Raw genomic sequence first — 25,223 nt, 5'->3', positions numbered from 1 at the left:
GCATGAACAAAATCGGCTATTTAATTCCCTTCTTATTGTTTGGATCTATTTCTTTTACATGGTAAAACTTGGTATTCAGCGCTTAACACTAGAAAGACGGAAGCGGTCATTTTGACCGCAAACGATTTTCAAATGCTCATATTCGCTGCGTTTAATTTTCAAACTCCTTTTCCTTCATTGACTTTTCCTAACTATTTATTAAGATCTTACAACAGTATTTTTTTTTATTATAGTCGCTATAAATGTTTATACCTAGAAAGACGGACTACGGTCATTTTGACCGCTAAGTGAACCTTTCTTTATGCAATATGCATCCGTTTTTTTTCTTTTTTTCTCTTATCAGTTATGTGTACTATGGACTATTGTTAGTTCTCAGGGTGAGTAATCTTCTTTTGAGCTTGAGTAGTACCTGCTGGTCAGGTTTAATTCTTTGAACTGTTAGAAAAATGCGAAACACCTGTTGGTTGCATGGTTTCAGTTTTCTGCTATCTGCACAATTGGCAAAGTTGAGAAAGGTAAATTTGAAAAGCATGTAACTGGACACGTGAAATTATTTTGGGTGTAAAAAGAGTAAATATAAACAGGTAAATTCCAAAAATGTTTGCTGGAATTCTTTTGTGTACCAAAACATGTGCTTTGCTTGAAGCATTGACGTTTATTTTCTTCGATGATAATGAAGTGCTCAGTCACATAATTATCTTCATGATGCCGAGAAGAACCGTTGACAAGCAAAACTTATAGGAGCATTAATACCTGAAACTGTTGCAGATTTATCTAAAACATATTTTGGTTCAAATGAAGTCTGACTTATCTGAAGAGATATATTTCTAGCGGTGAGAATAGTTTGCTTTCATGAGATTATTCCGAATATTGTTCGAAGCCTAGATTTTCAGAAAAGGATTGTTCTTCTGAGTTAGAATCAGAAGAAACCTCGCTAATAAAAACTGATGCTCAAAATATAAAACTCAGTGAAAGAAAAAGGGAAAAGGATCCGAAGTCGAAAAAAAGGGGAAATTTAAAAAACAGAACTCCTATTTCTCCAATTTCCTCCAAGACACCTCACTAATCAATTTTGCTGCACATAAATACATATCTATCTCAGGAAAAAGATTAACATAGAGTGAAATTGACTATGCGGAAATAAATCTACGAGCATTTGTTCTGATTGCCAAAAAAAAAAAAAAAAAAGAAAGAAAAGAAAAAACTGTTAATGACTAATATACATGTGACGTGATAACATAAGTATTTCGAAATAATGTAAAAGATAGTAATGTACGGTATCTTGCGATATTTAAATATTTTTTTAAACCAAACACATGCATGGTTGATTATAGTACTTGTTAGTTATTACATGCTAAGAAAATATCCTCATTTTTGTACAAATTTGCTCTTTCTCAATGCCAATTGTGTAAAGCATGTGTGCATCACTTGATCAATAATAAAATTTAAAAAAGGGCTATCTGAGACTTATTTGCAGACTATATTACGATTAAATTGTTAAGTTAAACTCTGACATGTTGAAACAAATATTTTCTCTGGTTAAAAATCCGAAAGGAGGAATTTCCTATCTTTTTAGTATGGCGGTCAAAGTGACCGCTGCCAGTCTTTCTTGGTATACGCAAAACGCCGTCTTTCTAGTGTTAAAACTACTGGTAGTAGTTAGTACTGTATATTATGGAAGACGGGTTTTGCTTCTCACTTGATGGTTAATTGATAGCTGTTGGGCGAAAAGGCCATTACACATTATATGAACGGCTTTATTTAGAAGTGCATTTTCTGTCATTTTTATGCAAACAAAACAACAGAAACTCTTAGTGAAAATATTAACAGGGGGCAGAACACCATAAATCTGCCCAGCTTACTGCCAATTTTTATTCGCATAATTTCCCAAGAAATAAAAAATCTTCCCCTCCAACCTCAAGAAAAAGAGTTTAACCGCAAATCAAGCAGATTTTAAACTTATGGAATTTCTGGTTTACATATATATATATATATATATATATATATACTGATAAATAGATAGATACATAGATAGATAGATGTACAGGGTGCGGAGAAAGTTCCCACACTTTTATTACATATTTCAATAGGCTGTAACTAACACACAATTCAACAAATCAACAAGTTAAAAACTCTTTATTGAAACAATACTAATAACATTAAACAAAAATATTATAACAATTGTTCAAAATTGGCTCCTTGGGCTTCAATACATTTACGGAGCCGCAGTCTGAAATTGCCGACGATGCTCGCGCACGCTTCCACCGTTATCTCATTCCAGGCACGCCTTAGAGCCGTTTTGAGCACGTCGATCGTGGCGTATCGTTTTCCCGGTATTTTTCCCTCCGATTGACCACACCGAATAATTTATCGGATTGAGGTCCGATGAGTTAGGGGACCAAACATCCTTGCCCTAAAAACCTGGGAACAGATCTTCGCAGATGGCAATCGTCGATCGGGCCGAATGCGCAGGAGCCCAGTCTTGTTGGAGTGTGAATCCATCTTGGTCAAAGTGTTCTGTTGCCCATGGCCTCAGTACATCGTATAGAACCTGAAACTGATAGCTCACAGCATTAATTTTGACGTTTCTGTCAATGAAAACAAGCGGCGTCTTCCCAGTGGCACAAATGCCAGCCAAGACCATTACGGAGTCTGGAAAGTGACTGTGTCCGATGATTTTTGCATCAGCGGTCTTCTTCTGACCCTTCTAAAGCAGTTGGCGATGATTTTGACTGTTATGTGTGAGCTCGATGGTGAAGATCTTCTCATCGGTAAAGAGAACCTTCGAAAGGCGAGCACCAGCGGTCAAGCCAAGCATCCATCGAGCTTTTATCAATCTTTTCTACTTCATTGTGTTATTGAGGAAGTGGAGGCTATTGATCTTGTGAGAACGAAGTCCCAACTTGTTTTTCACAATGGTTCGGACGCTTTTTTCGCTGATCTCCAGTTCTTTGGCCATCTTTCGCATTGAGCGCTCTGGATTGCGACGGATGCGACAACGGATCTTCTGCACATTCGTTGGAATCGTTGCAGTGGTTGGACGAGGGTCCCTCCAGTCTCCTTGTGGCGTTTCACAGCGTCATCTACTGTTTTACTCTTGAATCCAGTCGTTCGAATAATATCGGTTGTTTTCATTCCCTTCTTGTGTAATCCAACGAGAGTAACACGCACATTTTCACGATTCATAGCTCACTAATTCAATGAACTAACAAAGAACAAATGATTAAACCTCAAATATTTTCAATGCCAATAAACAATATGTGCCAAATAAATCGCCAACATACGATTTTAACGCTAAAAAAACGTTTTAAACAAAATTGTGGGAACTTTCTCCGCACCCTGTAGATATAATCGTATTTTCGCTTTTTTGACATCGAATGACTTGGAATATGCGTACGTTTGCCGAGAGTAAACGGTAAATTTATACAGGCTACTTTTCCCAAAATATAATGCAAGTCGTAAGAAATTTATCTCAAAGAAGTAGTATAAACTTAGAATGAATGTGGTCATTTCCAAAATTTTAAAAGTATTTTTTCTGAAAGAACATGCTTAAAAACATAGGATCTATGTATTTTTTAAATAATTTGTTTAAATTTAATATTTTAAAAAAATTACTTAAATTGGTGAGCTTTCATTGTTTACATTTCTTGCCAATGACATCACAAATGATAAAATGCCATTCTGTGTTGCCATTCAGAAAACAAAATATTTAATTCGCATCTTTACTCACGTGTATTGGCAACGATATGATTGATAGCAAGCATAGAGCGCAATTTTAATTTGCTTCTTGATTATCATATCGTGGAAACGCGGTACAAAGATGTGCCAAAGATCATCATTTGTGACGTCATCAAGACCACAGCTTGTTTGAAAAATCGGACAGTTAAAAAAATTAATTAAAAAATAACTGTTGGGAAAAATGAAAGAATTTTCTATGTCCATGTTATTATTATTTTTTTCTTATTCAATCAATTTCAGTGACTAAAAGTACTACTTTTGACGCAAGGAAACAACCTCATTTTTTAAGTTCTGCTTCTAGTTTAAAATAAGAGAAAAAAAAATCAAACTTGATGAGATTTTTTCTTACTTAAGTGTCGCAACTGCAGATCGTAATAACGAAGTGAGGTTTAACCCATTCCATAACCAGCCCGAAACCCCTTAACGCGCATGCCGCAGATAACGAACGGAGTTGCTTTTTGCTACGTTGTAATAGCACTTTTTCCCCATTTTGCTATCGGGATTTTAATGTTGTTTTTGCTGTTCAGCTTGTATTCAAAAATCGCTTCGCTTTATTAGTTTTTTGGCCCTGAATTAAATAGTGCAATAAAATACAAGGTTGCTAATATGTGCTGAAATATTCCTTAAATGTACACAGTACATAACGGGAAAATAAACAATAGAGGATGGGACAAAAAGCAATTATTTTTATAACACTAAATATTTTATTCAATTATTATTATTATTATTTTTTTTTTTTTTTTTTTTTACCTCAGTATATATATTTTTTTTCTTTTTATACACTTAAGAAATCTTAAGAACTGTTAAATGTAAGAAGATCTATCTTTCAAAATGGCTCAACAAAGCATTCTTCAAACAATTGACTGATCGGTACAACCTGTGAGTTGGACCTGTTGAATGAACAAAACGCTTTAATAACTGTGGGAATGATTTTCTAAGAGGATAAAAAGTATTCTTCGGTGCCTTTTGATACATTGTGACCCTTCAAAACGACCTATACACACAGAGACTGGTCGGTTCTTTTATCCTGATTCCGATGACTTTTAAATCCCTTCTGAGTGTCCAGATATCAGTTGCTCAAGCGTGGGAAGTATTTTAAAGATAAATGCTTACAAAAGATCAAAACTGGCGGCTAATCCCCTATTTCCCTAAAGGATACCTTTGTGCATGCAGCTAAAAGCCCCCAGCTGAGAGAGGAATCGGCCTGGGCGTATTCCCTAAGGAGGTGCCCCCCCTTGGTGTCTTGTGGTCAACCCTTCCGCATTATTTTCGTACAACAAAACAGTTTGAATCAGAAAGGAATTTCAAAGCAAGCTTTACTGCTTGTACTTGGGAACATGTCTTCAGAAGAAAAAAAAAGAACATTTTGCTTGAAATCGAGTCGGATTGTTTTTTCTTTTTTTAAAACATACTTGGATAAATTTTAGTTAGTTTCATAGGATTATTTACTAATTAAGGCAATTGATTGTTCAAAAGAAATCAAATGTTTTATTTCTATTTTTAAAATCTCATAAAAGGTGCAATTAAAACATTGGAGCTATTTTAAAACAATAAATAAAATCTGAAAAAGAAAGGGAGAAAAGGAATGTTTCGTTTTGTATGAGTAAAGCGAAAAGAACTCAAGATATTATCATTTTATTTGTACTGTAGCATATATTTTATGTTTTGCATAGGGGTCAACTATTATGTATAATCAATGCGGTCGTCATAATTTTTGTTTGTGAAATTAAAAATATTCAAAACTGTATCACTAAAAAGCCATCAAAGGGTGCCGCGAATATAAAACGTTATAATTTAAGTTTGAAAATACCATGATTTAAAAATGAATAAATATTAAAAAATAATAGTAGTATACAAATAACTAAAAAGCGTAGTAAACACATTATAATAATAATTAAAAAAAACATACTCGTACAAAATTAAGATGTGTAAGATAATTAAAAAAATAATAGTGTGTAAAATAATTTATAAAATTTGAGGATTATGAACAATTTAATATAGGTTGCTTGGGTAAGAAGGTGGATTTTTGATAACAAGAAAAAAATATTTCTGTTTCTTTGCTTTATTCAAGCATAGAAATATTGGTAAATGTGTAAGGAAATATTTTCACACTTGTTCATCAGGAGTTCGAATGCCAGAATGCTAAGAAACAAAGCTTCCACGAAAAGATAAAAATATAATGCCTGATTATTTGAAGCATTATTCGTGTCCCATCTAAGAGTAATTGAAAGGTTAATATCTTAGTAAAATAAAATAATTTACAACAAATTTCGTGAAATACTGTAAGTTACATCCTTTTTGCCTAAGGAAAAGAGCTTGATTAGCGCTCCCCTAAAAGCACCAGAACCCAACAGAGAAGCGCAATAACAGGGTTCTGCCCCTGGAAGGATCGCCGACACATATTCGGCCGAAGCAAAAACTGCTAGAAACGCCGTGACGACACAGGATCGTCGAAGGCAGTTAGGAACCACTTTCTTGCGACGATCCTGAATCGGCCGGGGCAGTTTTAACACAAACTGCGCGGCCGATCCTGTATCGGCCGGGGCAAAGAATGGGTTAAGTAAAGATGTAAGCAAATCCGCACACCTACGTGTGCACATATTCTTTTTTTTTTTTTTTTGTCATTCTTTTCCGAAAAAAGGAAAAAAAAAAACATTTATAAGGCTTGAGACTAAAAGGTTGAAGATCAATCATTTTAGAATACTATACTTTCGGATGTGTTTACTGAATTTCTGATTTAACTCTATATAATAAGAAAATAGGAAAGTTTCTGAAAACATTAAGCATAAAAAATACAATAAAAGCCAACACCACAAAGTCAGCAAAAAAGAACAAAACATTCCTGCATCTGCAACATGCAATCTGTTTTATAATTGCAACAACCAAAGGGAGAAGCTCAAAAATAATATTACATTTACAAATAGACAGGAAAGACACCGATGTGCAAACGAACCGTACAATGGACGTTGACCGCTATGTTCTTGTCCTTTATTTGGGAGTTGTATGGCGTCACTACAAAAGCTCTACACGTATAATTTCCGGCATCCGACGGTTTCAGATTGCGAATGTAAAGGCCGTCCTCTGTTATGGTGCGTCGGGGACCTGAAAAAGAGGGAAAAGATCTTTGACTCTTGCTCGGAAGAAATGGCACAGCGTTTGAAATGTGGGTATGGAAAACCAATTATATTTACTAGAAATATAAAATTTCCGACTATCAAATAAAAGAACACTGTTCGTGGCATCCTATTATTGCTCATGCAAAAGCACTGGACGTCGTAATATTACGCCAATTTTATCAAAAGTTTCAATTTAATGTTTAATTCTACTAGCAATGACTTTAAACAATGGAAACGATTGAAAATTTAAAGTTATGAGTTTCGCTAACTAAAAAATGCTTATAAGTTTGTTTTCCCAGGGAATTTAGGGTACTGGATTTATGGTGCCCTGTGAAAGAAAAAAAAAGTTTGGGGTATGTTTTAAAGACCTTTTCCATATCAAATGGGGAAAAAAATCCATTGACTTAGAAAAGGCCGTTGAAGGCAAAAAAATGTGTTTTTATTGAATATCTTAGTTAACTGGAGTCTGATTTCAAACATTTTTGTTGAAGGCACTAATACGCTGCAATAGCTACTAAGCAAAAATGTGGAAGAAAGTCGGTTGATAAACAGAGGAGAAAATTGCACCGAAAGGAAACCTGTTGCCTATTAATATATAAAGATTTTCAAAAATAATTATATGCCATAAAGAAAAATTTAGAGAACTATAATAACGTGGAACACCTTTCCAAAACGTTTCGCCGAACTTAAAAAAAACAAAAGGCTTTTCTGCTTGTCAAAAGTTTTCCAAAAACAAGAGTTTTTTGCTCAAATTTCCAAATAAATTATTAATTTCAAAACAAAATAAGCCATTAAACAAAATTAACAGTTGCATTAAAAGGCAAAAATAATTCGAGAAATACATGAAATATTTCATTAAAAAGTAAAACAATCAACGAAATACTATTGGGTGAGTGCAAAAGTTCGTGCGGAGTTGCAATAGATGGCGTTAGAACGGACGTAACGTATTGTCATTAATGCCACTATCTACGTAAGTCAGATCGTTGGAAAGGTGACATGTGCAGCTTTCATTCCAATCAAAATAATTTGTGCAGATACAAACTTCTTCGAGAAAGATTACTTTTAAAATGAGTGTTGATAAAGCGCATTTACGGCATGTTATGCTTTACGAGTTTCGGAAGGGAATAAATGTTGCAGCAGCCGTAAAAAACATTCAAGACGTTTATCAAGATCAAGCACCAGCTAAAGGAACTGTGGAAAAATGGTTTGCAAAATTTCGTTGCGGAGATTTTAAGCTGGAAGACGAGCCACGTTTAGGTCGACCTTCTGACATTGATGACGGCGTTTTGCGTTCTATAATTCAGAATACTCCGCGAATTTCAACAGAGGAAGTTGCTACAGCACTTAACGTTGACCGATCAACTGTTTTTCGACGTTTAAAAAATCGGATTTGATTTAAAGCTCGATATATGGGTTCCCCATTTGTTGACCGAGAGCAACAAAATCCAGCGAATTTCTGCTGCCGTATCTTTACTCGGGCGGCTGAAAAACGAGCCGTTTTTGGATCGATTAGTGACGGGCGATGAAAAATGGGTCCTGCACAACAACGTTCAGCGCAAACGCACATGGAAACAGGCAGGTGAACATGGTGACGCAATGGCAAAGGCCAGTTTGCACCCGATAAAGGTGATGCTCTGTGTTTGGTGGGATTGCAAGGGTATAATTTATTTTGAGTTTCTCCTCGCCGGCCAAACGATTGATTCGGACAAGTACTGTCGTCAATTAACTAATCTGAACCGTGAAATCAAATAGAAACGTCCGAGTTTGTCAAATCGCAAAGGCGTAGTCTTTCATCAAGATAACGCTAGACCACACGTTTCAAGACAGACGCTGCGCAAACTGAACAGCCTGAAATGGGATGTCCTAACTCATCCACCGTATTCTCCTGATATCGCACCATCGGATTATCACTCATTCCGGTCGTTGCAAAATCATTTAAATGGGAAAAAAACTTTACTCTTTGAGTGCCTTACAAAACGTCGTGTCTTCGTTCTTCGAATCTATACCACGCAGTTTTTATGATCGGGTCATTCGTATGCTGCCAGAACGTTGGAAGAAGATTATAGACAACGATGGAGAATATATCCTTGATTGAATAAAGAGTTTTGCTTGCCTAATCACTGTATGACTTTCGTTCACAAACTCCGCACGAACTTTTGCACTCACCCGATATTAAGCAGTAAACGTTTCATCAATATGGGAATTAATGTACTTGGAGCAAAAAATAACAACAGTTAATTCCAGCAATGGAAAGTGTGTTTCTTCAATTTATAATGATATAATTTTTCCAAAAATATAGATTATCGTTCGTTGGCGTTAATAATGGCGCATCTCAAAATTTATAAAACGATTTACTATTTCTTAAAAGTATAATTTAATGCAATTTCTTGACACAATCCTAAAACAAGGCCGCAAAGTATTATCTAGTAAAGCACTAGTAAACATTTATAGCTGACTGAAATAATAAGGAAGTTAAAGCTACCTTTAAAAGCTAAATTCTTAATGTACCATCTTTATACGTAAATGGCTACTTCTGTACGCATGTATATATGTCCGGAGTAATCTTCAAAACTACTAGACCGATTTTAACGATTTTTTCACCATAGATAGATACATCATCATCTTTTTGTATCAGCAACAATACTGCCAAGTCGTGGCGGCGATTCGGTTTGTATATCTGTTTACGAAACAGTATTTAGCACAAGCAGTAACTTTTAGTTTATGTATTCATTGTTTAGGTTTTAATAAATCCTTTTTTCTACTTAAACAAGCCATACTTGCTTAAGGAAATTATTACCAAGTGTTTGTGACATCTCAAAATACGGTAGGGTAAATAATGTAAGTCTCTTTCATGCTTAAGTATTTCTTCGGGGAGAGTTACTGTGTACATAATTCATCAAATACTTAAGAAAAACAGGAGTTAAGCTTTTAAATTTGTATCAATTGCCACTCATATGCTCTCAAAACCAGCCAAAGTAATTTTGTATTTATTTTTTATTTTTATTTTATTTATTTATTTATTTATTTATTGCTGCCGCGTGAAATTCCATGGCTTTTACTTATCGTTTTTTCACCCCCCTCCCCCTTTTTTCAGTCCCAATCACCGTCTCTGATGCCAAGTTATTTTTTTCCCAACTATAGTAAACATTTACGTCATAAACAAGCAGTAGTAAACAACTATTAGTAAAAGTAAAAATTTATACAAAATAAAGTCATTAACTATTACCGTATCAAATGAATTTATAAGTTGAATAACGTGAGTCACTAAGTTCACCCATCTTAGCAATTGTTGGCGAATAAATCAAACGGATTTAGTAATGCTCCGGAACCTTCTGTGCAGATTTGGTGGATAGAAATATTAAGATTTAGCACTGAAGAAAAATATATATACACACTTCAGGTGACAACATTCGATAGTCCCCGTAACAACTGCTAAATGTTATGATAAAAATATCATCATATTTATATCTGATGTTCAGATTTTTGAAGCTTCATGTTATTGCAGTATTAACTATACTCGAACATAATAGCAAAAGATACCCATTGTCATTTCTTACTGATTTTCGGTATACAGGACCAGATCGACTACTTATTATTAATATTTTTATAACTGCAGTATAATCTCTCCGAATATGTTTTTGAACATCAATCACTAATAGCATTTCCAGTCGGTAAATTCGCGTCACGGTTTTCCAAAAACTCATTTGTCTATGCTTTCTAATTATGGTTAAAAGCATGCATAACCATTTTAGAATCTAAATTACACCACGTGTTAGAACCGGAATTACAAAATTAAGATACAGTTGTTGTATGTAAGCAGTAAAATTATGGTATTAAAAACAGTCTTTGCCATCGACAATTACCGTCAAGATACGGAATTTTTCCTCTTCGTAAACTACATAAATGTTTTTAAAATATTAACCGGTTTCATTATTTTGCTTTAACCCTTGAGAAGTCGCGTTTCCTTTTGTTACGCTAGTGCTTGCGCTTCGGTCTTTTCCCCGCCGTAGCGATCCGTGAGACGAAAGCAGAAGAAATGAAGTGCCGGGGAGAAAATGACACCAGACTAGGATTGCGCGCTGTTGGTCTGAATGACCAACATACATTTCCAAAAGCTATGCAACCTTGAAATACCAAAGAACATTCTCAGAACTAAGTGTGTGGGCTTCAGGAGAGTCTGACCTTCAGCTGCGCAGATGGGCCCCATTATTAGATTAAGGGGTGGTGGGATAGAGCGAAATATCTGATAACGCGCAGGAAATCGACCGAAGCGTGACTTCTCTAGGGTTAACTTATAGAACTGCATTATTGTTGTTTGTTTACTTGTAATTGTTTATCAATATGCATCCATTTGTATATTTGTAAAGAATTATTTGCAAAAAATGACACCTATGAATCTGCTTGTGTAAGGGAAATAAATAATACTTTTAGACGATGTCAACAGGTTTAGGTGTTTATTAAAATGATGACTTTCACTCTAGCTAGCAAACCTAATTTGAAGGTTCTTTTTTTTCTGATTCGATTTAAATTTGGACATTTTTTAAAGTCATAATGATTTTCTCTGAAATTTTAACCATACGTCTTCAGAGAAAAAGGATTATGAAAGATTTTTAAAGCGAAAGTGTTTTGTAGCTAAGAGTTCCTAAAATACTTCCTTGCGTCTGTAACAATCCATCTTAAGTACTTTCCTTTAATATCGAACAATTTAAAACTCATGCTGGTAAATTAGGCTTTTACGTCCGATGCCGCATATGGACTAATCAATATTAAGTATCTTTTAAAAGTAAACTTCATTAAATACCTTTCCTAAGCTTGTCAGGGTTACTTAGGGGAATTATTTAAAATAGTGCATAAATATGCATCAGTGTAACACAATGCATTAGTTGTAATATTCATGAATCTGCTGAAATAAGTAACTTGTTTCAAAAATGCAAATCATCGCTTTTATAATAGACGGCTTTATAGAGAGTGAAAATGTGTTAGGCGTAAGTTTTGAATATTTTAATAATCAGAGACGAAACTATTTTATTAGTAATTTTTCAGAAATACTCCAAAATATTTTTATCTTAATGAACTTTAAAATGTTGGTTACAAATAATTGCATATGCATTGAAGATAACAAAAAGTTTTAAATGGGGAGAATGAGTAAAATGTTTCTTAATGTGAATTTTTTAGAAAACGTATGTCAAATGTTTTACTAAAATTTCTTATTTTAAGTGGGCTTTCAACTGTAATTATAGGGCACCAGGCATGAAAAAAAAAATCGGTTGTAAACATGTAGAATTAATGTTTAATGCGTCGGAATGGTTCTCAGCATTTTTCGCCATCAGCTGTTGAATAAGTGCAAACTATACCTAACATGAAATAAATATTTTTGGGTGCGGGTATTTAAATTGTCTTGTATTGTCCGCTTTTCACTAGTTGAGACTTGGCCACGCCCCCAACACGTGGTATCGGAAGATTCTATATACGTCTTTTGGGGATGAGGCTTCAGACCAACACTGAGAAAGGTTGCAATTGGCCATCGTTATCGCGCTGTAAGAAGACGAGTGTTCTATAATTTTCTAAGAAATTACCTCCCACCTTCTTTCCCGAAAAAAAAAGGTGTGCTACTAAGACAATTGTTCAACTTAAAAGTATTTTAAGATTTGCAGTGTATTTCTATACGTTTTGGGTTAATTTATCATTGATTTTGCGAAGGAAATCCTAAACTTTCTGTCTTTCACGCTAAGTAAACATTTTCTGAAAACACGGTGAACAGTTGCAAGTGAAATTGGAAGGAAAATTTTTCCTTCTATTCTGCTGAAACTTTCACAGCTCTCAAACGTGGGTTTTTCATAGGTATTCTAATTATAAATCTCTAATCGCATATTGTTAACTTTGCTGGTCAACCATTTCTCACCTTATTTTCCATCCGATTTTCTTCTTTAAAGCGTTTATTAAATATTACACCGTGCTTAGGGATAAATGAACTACTTTCGCAATATTTCGAACTGTTTTACTTCGAATATAATGAAGAATTAATGCGTTTTCGAATTGTGTGTGTTGTTACTTTGCGAATACGAGTCATTTTTAAAATAATACGTAGATTTGTAAAGTGAACAAGCAAAAATTAATGCCAAAAGATTTTTTAACTATCACCGCATTGAAAAAATAACAAAAAAAAAAGGGAAAATTAATTTGAATTTTGACATCTTGAATTCAAGTTATGTTTTTCGCAATCACGAGTGTGTGTATGTAGCAGTGTGTGTTTGTGTGTGTGGGGGGGTATGTGTATGTGTGTGTAGGCATGTGTGTTTGTGTCTGTGTGTGGGTAGTTGTGTGTATGCATGTGTGTGGGGGGGGGGTATGTGTATCTCTGTGTAGGTGTCTGTATGTATGCGTGTGTATATGTGTTTGTATGTGTGTTTGTGTATGTGTGTGTAGGTGTATGTGGGTATGTGTTTGTGTGTGTGTGTGTAGTTGTGTATGTATGCGCGTGTGTGTAGGACATGGATGCAACCTGGAGACGGCTTCTTTCGCTATAGGAACAGCATCGTGTGGAGCCGGTCGACGGTTATGGTGTGGAGCCGGTCGACGGTTATGGTGTGGAGGGTGGCGGTGGGAGAATAAAGTGATAGCATGCCAAAAACAGTCAAATGAAAGCAATAAGCAATCGTGATTGCTCAAAAAAAAAAAAAAAAAGAAAACGACAGACGATAACTTTAATTTCGAATTTTTCTGAAAATATTTCTGTGTCACCTCATTTTTGGCCCATTTCAAACAGTCAATATTTTGTAAAAAAAATGTTGAATTGATGTAATCATGTAGATACAGTATGAAAAAGAATTGAACTACTATTTCGATTCCTAGGCACTTCATTTTTAACCATACACATTTAAAGCCTACGAACAATTTTGGAAGCCTCAGTAGGTAAGTTGCACTCTGTGTAATACATTTCAATACTTTAGTACTATTTTCTTTTTCCCAATATGGCTTTTATTCTTCAGAAATGAAAAAAGGAACAAAACAAAAATTAAAGCTTTTCACATGCCAATATGGTTATCTACAGAATAATTGAATAAGTGCCTGAAACAACGTTTTATGTTACTGTTTCAACCTATTTATTTTTGTAAATACGAAAAAATATACATGCTTTTTTTATTCAAGTTTTTTCGATTACTCTAAAAGTAATTCAGTTCTTCCAGTACTTTTACGGAACAGCGTTACGTGTGGGGATCATAAAATAGGCAAAAGTTTGTTGCCCGTATTCTAATACAAATCCGAACAAGGACGGACACAAGGGAGGGACGATGGGGCGACCGCCCCTTCCTCCAGTCGAGATGCAGAACTCTTCCACGGCATGTCTTTGATACTGAAGTTGAAAATTGTTTTAGCCTATCTTCAATAGTTTGACGAAGCTCTTTCTCTCTGGAAAATGAAAGTGTAGCACATATCTTATTCTTAATACATTACTGATAGAGATCTGAACTTTGTATATAGGAAGTATTTGAAAGTTCCAAAAACTCAATTTTAGAAGATTTTAGATAATATTAAATAGGGTTATAGGGTTCAAGGGCTCTTCTCAGGAAAGTTTTGAAAATTGAAGTTACCCCCTTCCAAAAAAAGAGGAACTTTAATGGGACACTTTTGATGGCGTTAAGGTAAGGGATGGGGTTTGGTACACTCCTCCACAATTTTGTAGAAAAGGAAGTCCCTCCCCTTCCCAAAATAACTGAAATGAGACGATCTTTCATGGTGTTTGCAAAGGGGGGGGGGGAGGTTTGATAATTTATAAATGGGTAAGGGTGTGAAATCCATCGCCCCCTCCTTGAATAGTTTCTGGATCCGTCCTTGGCTCTGAATGTAAAATGCGTTATTTTTGTCAAGAGACGTTGCTATAGTCAATCTATTCAGTTGTTCAACATATCCCACACTGGCAAAGAAACTGACTCAACACAAGAAAAAAAAAACAGCAATGGAGAAAATTAAGGTTTGACGCAATAGTAATTATAAGTGATTTAGTCTCCAACATTGCAATATGCGCAGTCAACTTATTATGTGATGTTTATTAATTAGTTTTTGAAGTATAGATACATAATGCATGCTTTAAGCTCGAAAAATATTCTTCCAAATTATGAAATTTTAATGATGTGATTTTACTGATGAAATCGTTTCTACGCCCCCCCCCCCGGCACCATTTAGGTGAGCTAACTTTGTATTTTTTGTGTCGAGAAAAAGCACTAAATTTAGATTTTAAATCAATAGCCGGTACGGTTTTCCCAGATTTTGAATTGTGTCACTTTCCTTGCCGGAGTGCGATATGATTCTTTATTAAAAACATACATGATCATAAACAAATTGTGACTAGAGCTATCCGGGAAGGAGGGGGGAGCCGGTCTTTTCCCTTAAAACAATTGTTACTGCGATTTTGGTGACTTAGAGCAAGCCTAAGGAGTCGTTCACAAATGATGTCACCATAGACGCTTGAAAGGGGTAGGGAGAGAGGGTTCGGGGTTCATGAACTTCGGACAGTTAGTCTCAAGGGGGAAGGAGGGGATTATAAGAAATATGACTTCACATATTTTGGTCCAAATAAAAGCGTTCGTTATAGCAATACGTTCATCGAACATTGCGTGAGATGTGACGAGGGGAGAGGCTAAGGTGAAGTGTAACGTCCTTTATGGACAATCCGTGTTTACGTTAGGCTACTGTGTACTGAAGTGTTATAACTAACTTCGTTTCTGCCTCCCCCCCAGAAACGAAGTTGGTTACCTCCCCCCCCCTGCCTTGAAAATACTCGCCCTGGGGGTAATCGTCATCTCTTAAGCCGGACCCAACCGATGAACCTATAATTTTTAAACAGTATTCAAACCAAAGACACTTTTTTATAACGCATCGCAAATTATTACATATTTCTAAAGATTAATATTCATTAATATAATGCAATACTTAGAGAAATAGCCATGATTTTAATAGTCAATTGCTTTAAATATTTCAGATTGATTTTTTTATTGTTTTCTCATTTACTTTTATTTCTCACATGTAAATCCTTTCTGGAACAATTGCCCAGTCCCTGCCTTTGGTTCAACCAAGTTTTTTTTTGGGGGGGGGGGGGGGGGGGGAGAGGGGAAACTTTTGTTCGAATAATGTTTTCATCATTTTTCAAAAATAACTGCTACTGTAGATCTACTGACTGTATATCCGCTCTATATGATCTGAAATTTTGTACAATCCATACAGATGCATCAAAAATACCCAACCCGTAAGAGCTACTGAGTCACCTCCCCCCCCCTCAAGAAAAGGGAGAGGGAGATGGAGAGAGATATTAAGTTTTCAAAACGAACGCAACTCTTAAGCATTTCAATGCCACAGTCTGTGTGGCAATGAAGTTTTCCTGTCCCCCCCCCCCTTTTTTTTCATCAGCGACTTGCAATTTCGAATATAGGACGTTAGTGCTTAAAAGGATATCGTTCAAAATTCAGAAAGCCTATCCTTAATAGAAATGTTTCATTCGGAAAACAAAATACCTTACTTTTTTTTGTAAATACAATATTTTTGTTCTGAAATTTTCAGTTTACAAAGTATAGATTCCCCGTAGACGACAATTACGCGAAGCTAGAAACGAAAGGAAAGAACACAAAGACATTTTTGCAAATTTAAATGCCCGCCAAATTTAGGGTTGTCTCAATTGAAAGCGGTAGCGATCACCCCCGCGCTAAACTTAGCTTTGCTTTCGGGAAGGCGTTCCAAAGTCTCTTCTCCTCATGAACGCACAATAATCTAACTGTTTATTTATTCCAGCTTCCCTAAAGAAGCAGTTCACGCTGATTTTATGAACAGTTGTTTTCATAAGTTCTCATATTGCTGTAGTTTTGTCTGCGAAAGTAAGATAATGTATAAAACATGGCTTACGCAGGTACATTCTATTATTTCTAGCAATCAGTTCGACTCATTTTGGGATATTATATCTAAAGAACTGCTCGCACTTTATTCGAAAGATTAACCATCAACCCCTTAATAATAAACATTTGAAACATTACATGAATATCGGCCAATCATATTTGTTTTAAACGTTCTTATCGTACGATGTGTGGCAATTAAATTATGAGAATTTATTACAATTAGGAAAATTGGTAACCATACGACACTCATGTGTGTATATGTACACGTTACTCTCTATTATAACTGCTACACTAAAAAGACAGTTTGTAAAGACACTTGACATCATCACGACAGCACAAGAGATGCTGTGACATTTAAATTATTTTATTTTCAACACATTCAAGTAATTATATTTTCATCTCTGTCGCAATCTCTTGTACCAACAAGAATATCGACCGAATTCATACATCGTCCGCACGTCACGTTCGCTACGTTAAGCGGACAGACGTACGTTTTCTGAAGAATGAGAATTATTCATATATTGTGGACGCACGTAAAGCACATGTCAGTACAATAGAGAGAGATGTACTCAGTAGAAAAAGCACGCTCATCTTGCGGAGACCAATGAAATGCGACTCTCAACTGCACGGACGTAAAATATCTAGCTTCTCGTCACGTTAACGGCTTCCATTTAATACGGCTTATGCAACATTCAAACAGCGTCCGCACATCACGTTTGCCTCGTCCAGCGGACACACTTACGTTTTCCGAACAGGGGGGAGCATTCATACATTCGAACGCGCGTAAACCACATGTCGATACTCTCATTCAATAGCGAGAGCGCGCTCATCTCGTGGAGACCAATGAAATGCGACTCCCAACTGTACGGACGTCAGAGCCGTCAGATATCTGGCTTCTAGGCACGTTGACGGGTCCCGCACAATACGGCTTGCTGTCATGGCAACGCCGGCCAAAAACTGATTTTAGGGAGAAAAATATACGTCGGTGACGGATGTGCGGACGCAGTGTGAATGTTGCATTACTGTCATGATACCGCGCGGACCGAAAACTGGTTTTAGTTTGAAGAAAGTCGTCACTAACGTGACGTGCAGACGGTACGTGAATATATATATATTGCTTGCTTATCATTCATATCCAAAACATTAGCATTCGTGCATTATCTGACAGTAAAATAGGAACAAAGAAACTGTTCTCAAGATATTACACGAGAACTTACACATGGAAAAGTTAGCTTCCCATTTACCCAAACATTGCGCAATATGTTATAGCCTAAAAAGACATTTAAACGATGCCGCGTCTACCCTATATACAGGTTCCAAATAACCATTGAAGTTTGGGGAAACTACTGTTTGTTAGCGGGCTCGTCATTTAGGGACGCCTGGAGGGGGCAGTTGACCCTCCCTTAACTTTGAGAAATCAATGTATTTTCGTATATGTGGGCGTGGTTTTTTTCTGTGCTTCAATACAATATGCACTGAGTATACCCCTTTTGACTATCTGAAAAGACGTGCCGGGGTCTGCTGGAGAGATTTTGTTTTCCTTCTATCACCCACTGAAACAATGGAGGTTCTTTTAAAGGGGCCAGTCCTTCAAACCAATAAAAACAATGCGCGTTAATTAGTACCACATCGACATTACTTCACGGCATTGTAACGGCTTCTTGAATTAAAGCAAATTTGCATTGTAGACATTGAAAGACAAAAACAATGTTTTTTTCCAATCCAGTAAGGCTAAAAAAAAAAAACTATTTTTCGTGTTTATTTTTAAAATATATTTAAGATTTAACAATATAAAACGGTCACTTACCGTCAAGAATAAGGCTTCCGTTAACGTACCACGATATAATGGGGGGTGGATCTGACCTTACACTACACAAAACCATATGATCACTACTTTCTCGACCTGTTTGAACGTCAGCTGTTCCCCAGAATGTGATAGAAACTGAAAGAAAAATGAATTGCATAACTAACATTTTTTTAGGACATCAAAAAAATCATTTGTTCAGGCTCAGTAAAAAAAATAGTATAACAGTGAAGTAAGAAAACACATGACATAATTTGATCATTCATGTCATTTGGTTACAACGTGATTTATCTGTAAAACATTCCATTTAACTTTTTTTTTTTTTTTTTTTTATAAGAGAAGCATTTGTGGAAATACTTTAGTAATGAAAAAAGGGAGAAAATATGGGGCAAAAAAACATTCCATGTTTTAAATTTAAAGTGGTGTCACAGTTTTTTTTTTTTTTTTTTTGATTGTATGTGGGCGAGTCATTTAAACAGATTTCAATATGCTAGAACCATACATGGTAAAGTGAAGTGCTTCCGTATACAACACAAATTCAAAAAAAATAGAATACTTTTATTTTTTGAGGAAAAAGCCAAATCTAACAAAATATAAGAACAAAGTAGGTATTTAAATGAACGCCGTTCTTTCAAACACTAAAGGGTAAAAAACACTTCAAATAAACTTAATTAAAAATTTTCTTAGACCTCATTATCCAAAAGTTAATAGCAATGATATTTTACTTTGAGTCCAAAAAATATAATATTAATGTTAAAATTTGAAAACATTTTTAAACAAAACAATATTAATATTCTGCTGCTTCATTTTTTGCAAGAATCACATCTTTAATCCTTTCAGATTTAAATTCCACCGCATGTTTAAATTCAAGGCTACTGATACTCTTTTCATACCCTCTTCAATGCAGCAATGTGTTCAGCTCTGCTACCAGGCTCTAGGTCTTAAACCTTTTTCTTTAGAGTTGATGATGCCACACATTTTGAATGGTACTGAGTTCGGTAGAGTTGCTTGGCTAGTTTTATACCAAAATCCTTCTTTCTGCTTAAAATCTGTAAGTCGATTTAGAGATGTGATTCGAAACGGAATCTTGCTGAAATATAGATGTTTCACTGAATGTGTCCCTGCTATGCCTCAGAAGAGAGTATCATGCAATAATCCAGTATATCTAGATAAACAGAGCAATAAACATTGTTTTAAGATGTATACAATTATCCAGTTCCAGCAATTATCATGCCTCCCTATACCATAAAGGATGTTTGAATTTGAGAAAACGTCTTACACAAGTTTTCTCAAGCGCTTTGCTATTATAACGCCAACCCAAACACCTCTTTCTTCAACAGATATTTAAAATAAAGATTCTTCACGGAATAAAATAATTTCTGAGACTTTTCGCCCGTAGTTGAGCTTCTCTTTGCTCCAGGAGAGTTGGGCACGTCTCTGCTTCATGTTCATCTTTGTTTTTACTTTGAGGATCCGTAATTACAATTGCAGTTTAAGCAATCGTCCTAGTGTAGTTGGCTTGGACACGATAACTACAGATTCTTTCCAACCCTTATGAATGCAAGAGGCATTTTTAAAACTGTTATTTTGGACAATTCACTGTGTTTTTCTTGCATCTCTACCAGCTGTTGCAAACTTTCTACCTCATTTACTTCGGTTACTTTTTAATTGGTTGATCCTGCTATGTTCCTTTAAAATCTTCAGGAACATAGATAATAAATCTTCGATTTTATCCATGATTTACTGTTTATTTTGGAATTTAAACAGTGATACGATAAGCATTTCCCTGTTTCCGATTTTATCACGTTGACGACCAGTTTTGAGCAAAAGAATAACGAAATATTTCCTGGGAGCCGAATTTTATACTTGTCGCAACCTGCACAAGAGATGGGCAATGTCGTTATTTTTAATGATCCGTTCATCAGAGGATCGTTCATTCTTTTGATCCGTTCATTCAACTCGTTCATTTGAACGACTTCGTTCATTTAAAAATGTTGCATGTAATCTCTCTGCACGGCATTCGAAATGTTTCATTAGATCAGTAATATTCTTTGAAGGAAAAACAACTAAAACTATCTAAAAGTAAAAAAATATGCCTAGGAAAAATGAATCAAAAAATTCCTGCTACAGCTGACTTGTAAAACTAATACCAAATTAGCTTGTGAGTATTTTTACAACAAGATTCAAAGCAAAAAAGACTGTCTAAAAAAAGTCGTACGAAATAAAAAATATATCTAAAGTGCGAGAAGGATTTTAGCAGGTTCGGCGGACAGGAAGTGGAAAGTCCAAACATTTTGCTAGTAGCTCAAACTACTAACACAAAACATTACTAATAGATACATTAGAAAACTAAAAATGAACTTAAATGGTTAAAGAAAAATGATGAATCAAGCAAAAAGGTAAAAAGGTTCGGAATGAATATATTGTACTGCACTGAGAAAAAGGAAAATCGAGATTGATTGAGAGTTAAAAGTTTGAAGATGAATGTAATTTAAAAAAAAAAATGCGATTCATCACAAGGGCATCAATGCAATGTTTAAAACTGCTTTCCGTTCAAAAGAACGGTCGTTCATTTTTTACGTGAACGAACAGATCCGTTTATTTTAAAGATTCGTTCTTTTTGACTCGTTCGTTCATGGACGACACATCCCTATTAACGACCCCTAAGGGGAAGGGTGGGCAAAGTGGCCACTGCGGGCATAGTGGCCACGGCCGATTTCTCTGCCACCCAGTGGCGCTACGCAGCGGCCAACGCCTCAACTACTGCGTGAGACCTTCATTAGTGTTCCATAGCGTTGTGAAGGTGATCAGTTTACGTGTTCCGATTTTAATGTCAAATTTGTTGTTTTTCAAGTTGTTGATGTAAGGTAAGTGGTCTACTTTACTTTGTATATCTATAACTACGACCCTAGTAAGTAATGCTGACAATAACCATTGAAAAGAGTGTAATTTAGGCTATCAATTCATGTGTAGGAGTAAGAGCTGGGTGTAACAGGTGTCCGTGTAAAGTCGCATTTTCGTAATGGCGTCAGAAAGGGCAAAGTGGCCACAGCAGTGGCCACTTTACCCTCTACCGTGGCTACTTTGCCCGACACCAACAATTTTAGTTTTTAATATAAAATATATTTATTTTACCTGTCCCCGAACCCAGGTTAGGTATCCTATAGCAAGTATTTAGTTTTATTTTAAATATATTTATTAATATATAGAAAAAAGTAAAATTAAATGTCTTGTATGCAACTACAACTTATTTCCATTTTTTTTTCAGTTGGAGTCATGGTCTCTAAATATAAACGGAAAAGCGAGCAACAGTCTTGGGATCCTCAGGCGATGCAGCGGGCTATCGACGCCGTGAAAGATGGTATGCCAATGCAGACAGCTGCCAAAAGCTTCAATGTTCCAAGGAACACGTTGAAACGCCGGGTTTTAAATAGGAACCAGCATGCTAAGGCAACAAACAAAGTTCTTGGCCACTACCGTCCTGTTTTCACTGCAGAACAAGAAGAGCAGCTTGTAAAACATCTTCTAGAAATGGAGATACGCTTTTTCGGAATCACTGTACCTGATTTGCGGAGTCTTGCGTACAAACTTGCAGAGCAAAATAAAATCCCACATAACTTCAACAATGAAAAAAAAATGGCTGGGAAAGATTGGGTTAGGGGCTTTAGACAGCGCCACCCTGAAATGGTGTTGAGAGTACCAGAGGCAACTTCGGCGGCAAGAGCTCAAGCGTTTAACAAAGTAAATGTTTCGAAGTTCTTCGACATTTTAGAGGATGTCCAGAAAAACCATTTATATCCTCCTCACAGGGTTTACAATGTCGACGAAACAGGACTTATGACTGTCCAGACTAAATCGTCAAAGGTTTTTGCGCTTAAAGGCAGACGACAAGTTGGCTCTCTCACATCTGCTGAAAGAGGTGTTCTTTCGACATTTGTAGTTTCTATGTCAGCAGGGGGGACTTTTATACCTCCTATGGTCATATTTCCAAGGCAGCGGATGAAAGTTGAGCTCCAGGATGGTTCTCCGCCAGGGACAGTTTTCGCCTGCCATCCATCAGGATGGATGCAAACGGACATTTTCACTCAATGGTTTGAGCACTTTTACGCTTTGCTAAGCCTTCAGAAGACGACCCTGTTTTATTGGTACTTGATGGACATGCAACGCACACCAGGAACCTTGAATTTCTAGAAAAGGCCAGGAAAAACCATACAACTGTGGTTTGCATCCCCCCTCATTGCAGTCACAAGCTCCAGCCGTTAGACGTTGCGTTTATGGGGCCATTTAACACCTATTATGTACAAGCAATTGAGAGATTCTTGCGAAATAACCCTGGTAGGCAAGTAACCCAATATCAAGTGTCTCGTCTTCTCGGGGAGTCATTTTTGAGCGCAGCTACTCCTACTGTTGCGGTTAACGGATTTAGAAGGTGTGGCATAGTGCCAATCAACAGAGATGTGTTCACTGAAGCAGATTTTATTGCTTCTACAACAACGGAAATTCCCAATCCATCTCAGTCACACCGCACAGCTGACATCAATCCAGTTTCACCGGACTCTGATAAAGAAGGATCTGCTGATGCCGATCCCAACGCAAGTGCAACATCAGGGCCTGTTGATCCCGATCCCGAAGAAAGCACAAGCTCAGGGCCTATATTAGGTGCCGGAGACCCCACAGCATTATTTGTTCTCGTCTCTTCAACCCTAAATGCCTCAAATGATGGTCGTCCATTAAAACCCGATGCCTCATCTGCCTTAAGCTCCATGCCTAGTACCTCATCTGCTGTAAGTCCAACCGCCATACCCAGTACATCATTTGCTGTTAGCCCTCAAGATATTGTCCTGATTCCAAAAATAAATATCATCAAAAGAAAAAATAAAAGAAAAAAGGGTTCGGCTGCAGTTTTAACCTCAAGCCCTTACAAGGCTGAACTTGAAGCAGCGAAGGCAGAAAAGGAATACAAAGAAAAACTGAAGAGGATCAAACTAGAGAAAAAAGAAGAAAAAAAGAAGTTGGCTACCAAGAAAAAGAAACCAGCTGTCAAACAGAAAAGGAAACCAAAAGTGGGAAATCGTGCTTTGTTTTTGAACGAATCTGACAGTGATGAAAGTGACGTGGATTGTTTGTTCTGCCAGGACTCGTTCTCAAAATCAAAAGAAAATGAAGGGTGGATAAGGTGTTCGGCTTGCCACAAATGGGCACATGAAGCGTGTGCTGGATGTGAAGAAGAGGACAATGAATTTATTTGTGACCTGTGTAAATAGACTGCAAACATGAGACAAAAAATCATGAAAGTTGTGATTACATTTATTATATTTATTACATTTATCTTAGTTTTGTAAATTATCTTGAATTTGTGACAATATATACATAGTTTGGTATTTATAATGCATTTGTAGTATTATTTTTGACATCGGGCAAAGTGGCCACCCTGTGGCCGTTTTGCCCTACCCCATCGGGCAAAGTGGCCATTTGGTAGGGCGTGACAAAACAATTATTTTTATAAAAAGTAACTAAGATAGAGGTTAATACTATTTTTTTAATGAGTATAACAATATATGCTATCTTATAAATAATTTTCATTTCTTTTGAACAATTATAACTACTTAAAAAAAATAAGTTTTCCTTAGAGTGGCCACTATGCCCACCCTTCCCCCATATTGTTAAAATAATGCCTTTCAGGTTACTGAAATAGTTCCACCCATTCATTATTAACATGTTTTATTTATTTAATTAGTCTGCATTTATTTTGCCCGACTTGGTGACAAGTTTTGCTTAAATAGTTATTATATTCTTTTTTTTTAAGCATACATTTCAGAAAATCGATACATACCCTTTACTCAACTAATTTTTAACTTTTAACGCAAAGTCTTATTCACATTTCTTTTTACCCATCAACTCAAAATGGTTAAATACACAGTAAAATGTCGTTCCAAGTCCAAAATAAACATGCATTTTTATGTCATTACCCTACGACAAACAAATAAGAGTCGTTTACAAACTTAACATGCCGATCTGTCATATTATGATGAACAAGATTTACATAGGAACATGTATTCGCAAACGCAATGCTGGCGCACTACATGCACACAAAGTCAGACACTAACGGATGCACAACATGTTGCATATCTATTACATAAAGACGGTTTTATACACAACATTTTAGAATTTAAGCAAAGCTTAAAACAGTTGCTAAAATTTGCGGCCCGCCAGCTCTCATAACCACGTTGCAACGACAACGCAGCATCGGTGAAATCTTGTCAGAATGGATCGTTATTACGACGGTCGGTATTTAGTCGTTGCGACGCGTGTATGACAGCTAAAGGCAGCAAATTTCAACAACAGCTATAAACCTTCCTTCAAAACTAAAATGTTGTGTAAAATCGGCTTTGTGTGATAAATATGCGACATGTTGTGCATCCGTTAGTGTCTGACTTTGTGTGCATTTAGTGCGCCAGCATTGTGTTTGCGAATGTATGTTACTATGTTAATCTTGTTCATCATGATATGACAGGCCAGCATGTTAAGTTTGTAAACGACCTTTTGGGACACCCTGTGTAAAGGAGGAAAAGGATGCAATATGTGGATTTATAAGAACAACTTTTTAATCATAATGCCAAAACTGAATCATAAGTACACAACTTCATACCTTGATCCAAACATTGAACTCCGTTTAAAATC

The 25,223-nt window shown here is 36.1% G+C and overlaps 1 protein-coding gene across 1 annotated transcript in view; it reads right to left on the bottom strand.

Moving 5' to 3' along the window:
• LOC129216746 (fasciclin-2-like) overlaps window positions 1-25,223 on the bottom strand; it is a 59,185-nt gene that overhangs the window by 19,367 nt on the left and 14,595 nt on the right. Inside the window, exons 3-4 of the mRNA XM_054850963.1 lie at window positions 18,546-18,680; window positions 6,697-6,840 (exon numbers count right to left, since the gene is read on the bottom strand). Of these exons, the coding sequence (XP_054706938.1) occupies window positions 6,697-6,840; window positions 18,546-18,680 (279 nt within the window). The remainder of the gene's footprint in view (window positions 1-6,696; window positions 6,841-18,545; window positions 18,681-25,223) is intronic.

This window comes from Uloborus diversus, chromosome 2 (assembly GCF_026930045.1).
Source record: "Uloborus diversus isolate 005 chromosome 2, Udiv.v.3.1, whole genome shotgun sequence".
NCBI classification, from domain to species: domain Eukaryota; kingdom Metazoa; phylum Arthropoda; class Arachnida; order Araneae; family Uloboridae; genus Uloborus; species Uloborus diversus.
The sequence above is the reverse complement of the archived record's forward strand: the minus strand, read 5'-3'. Positions and strand labels throughout refer to the sequence as shown.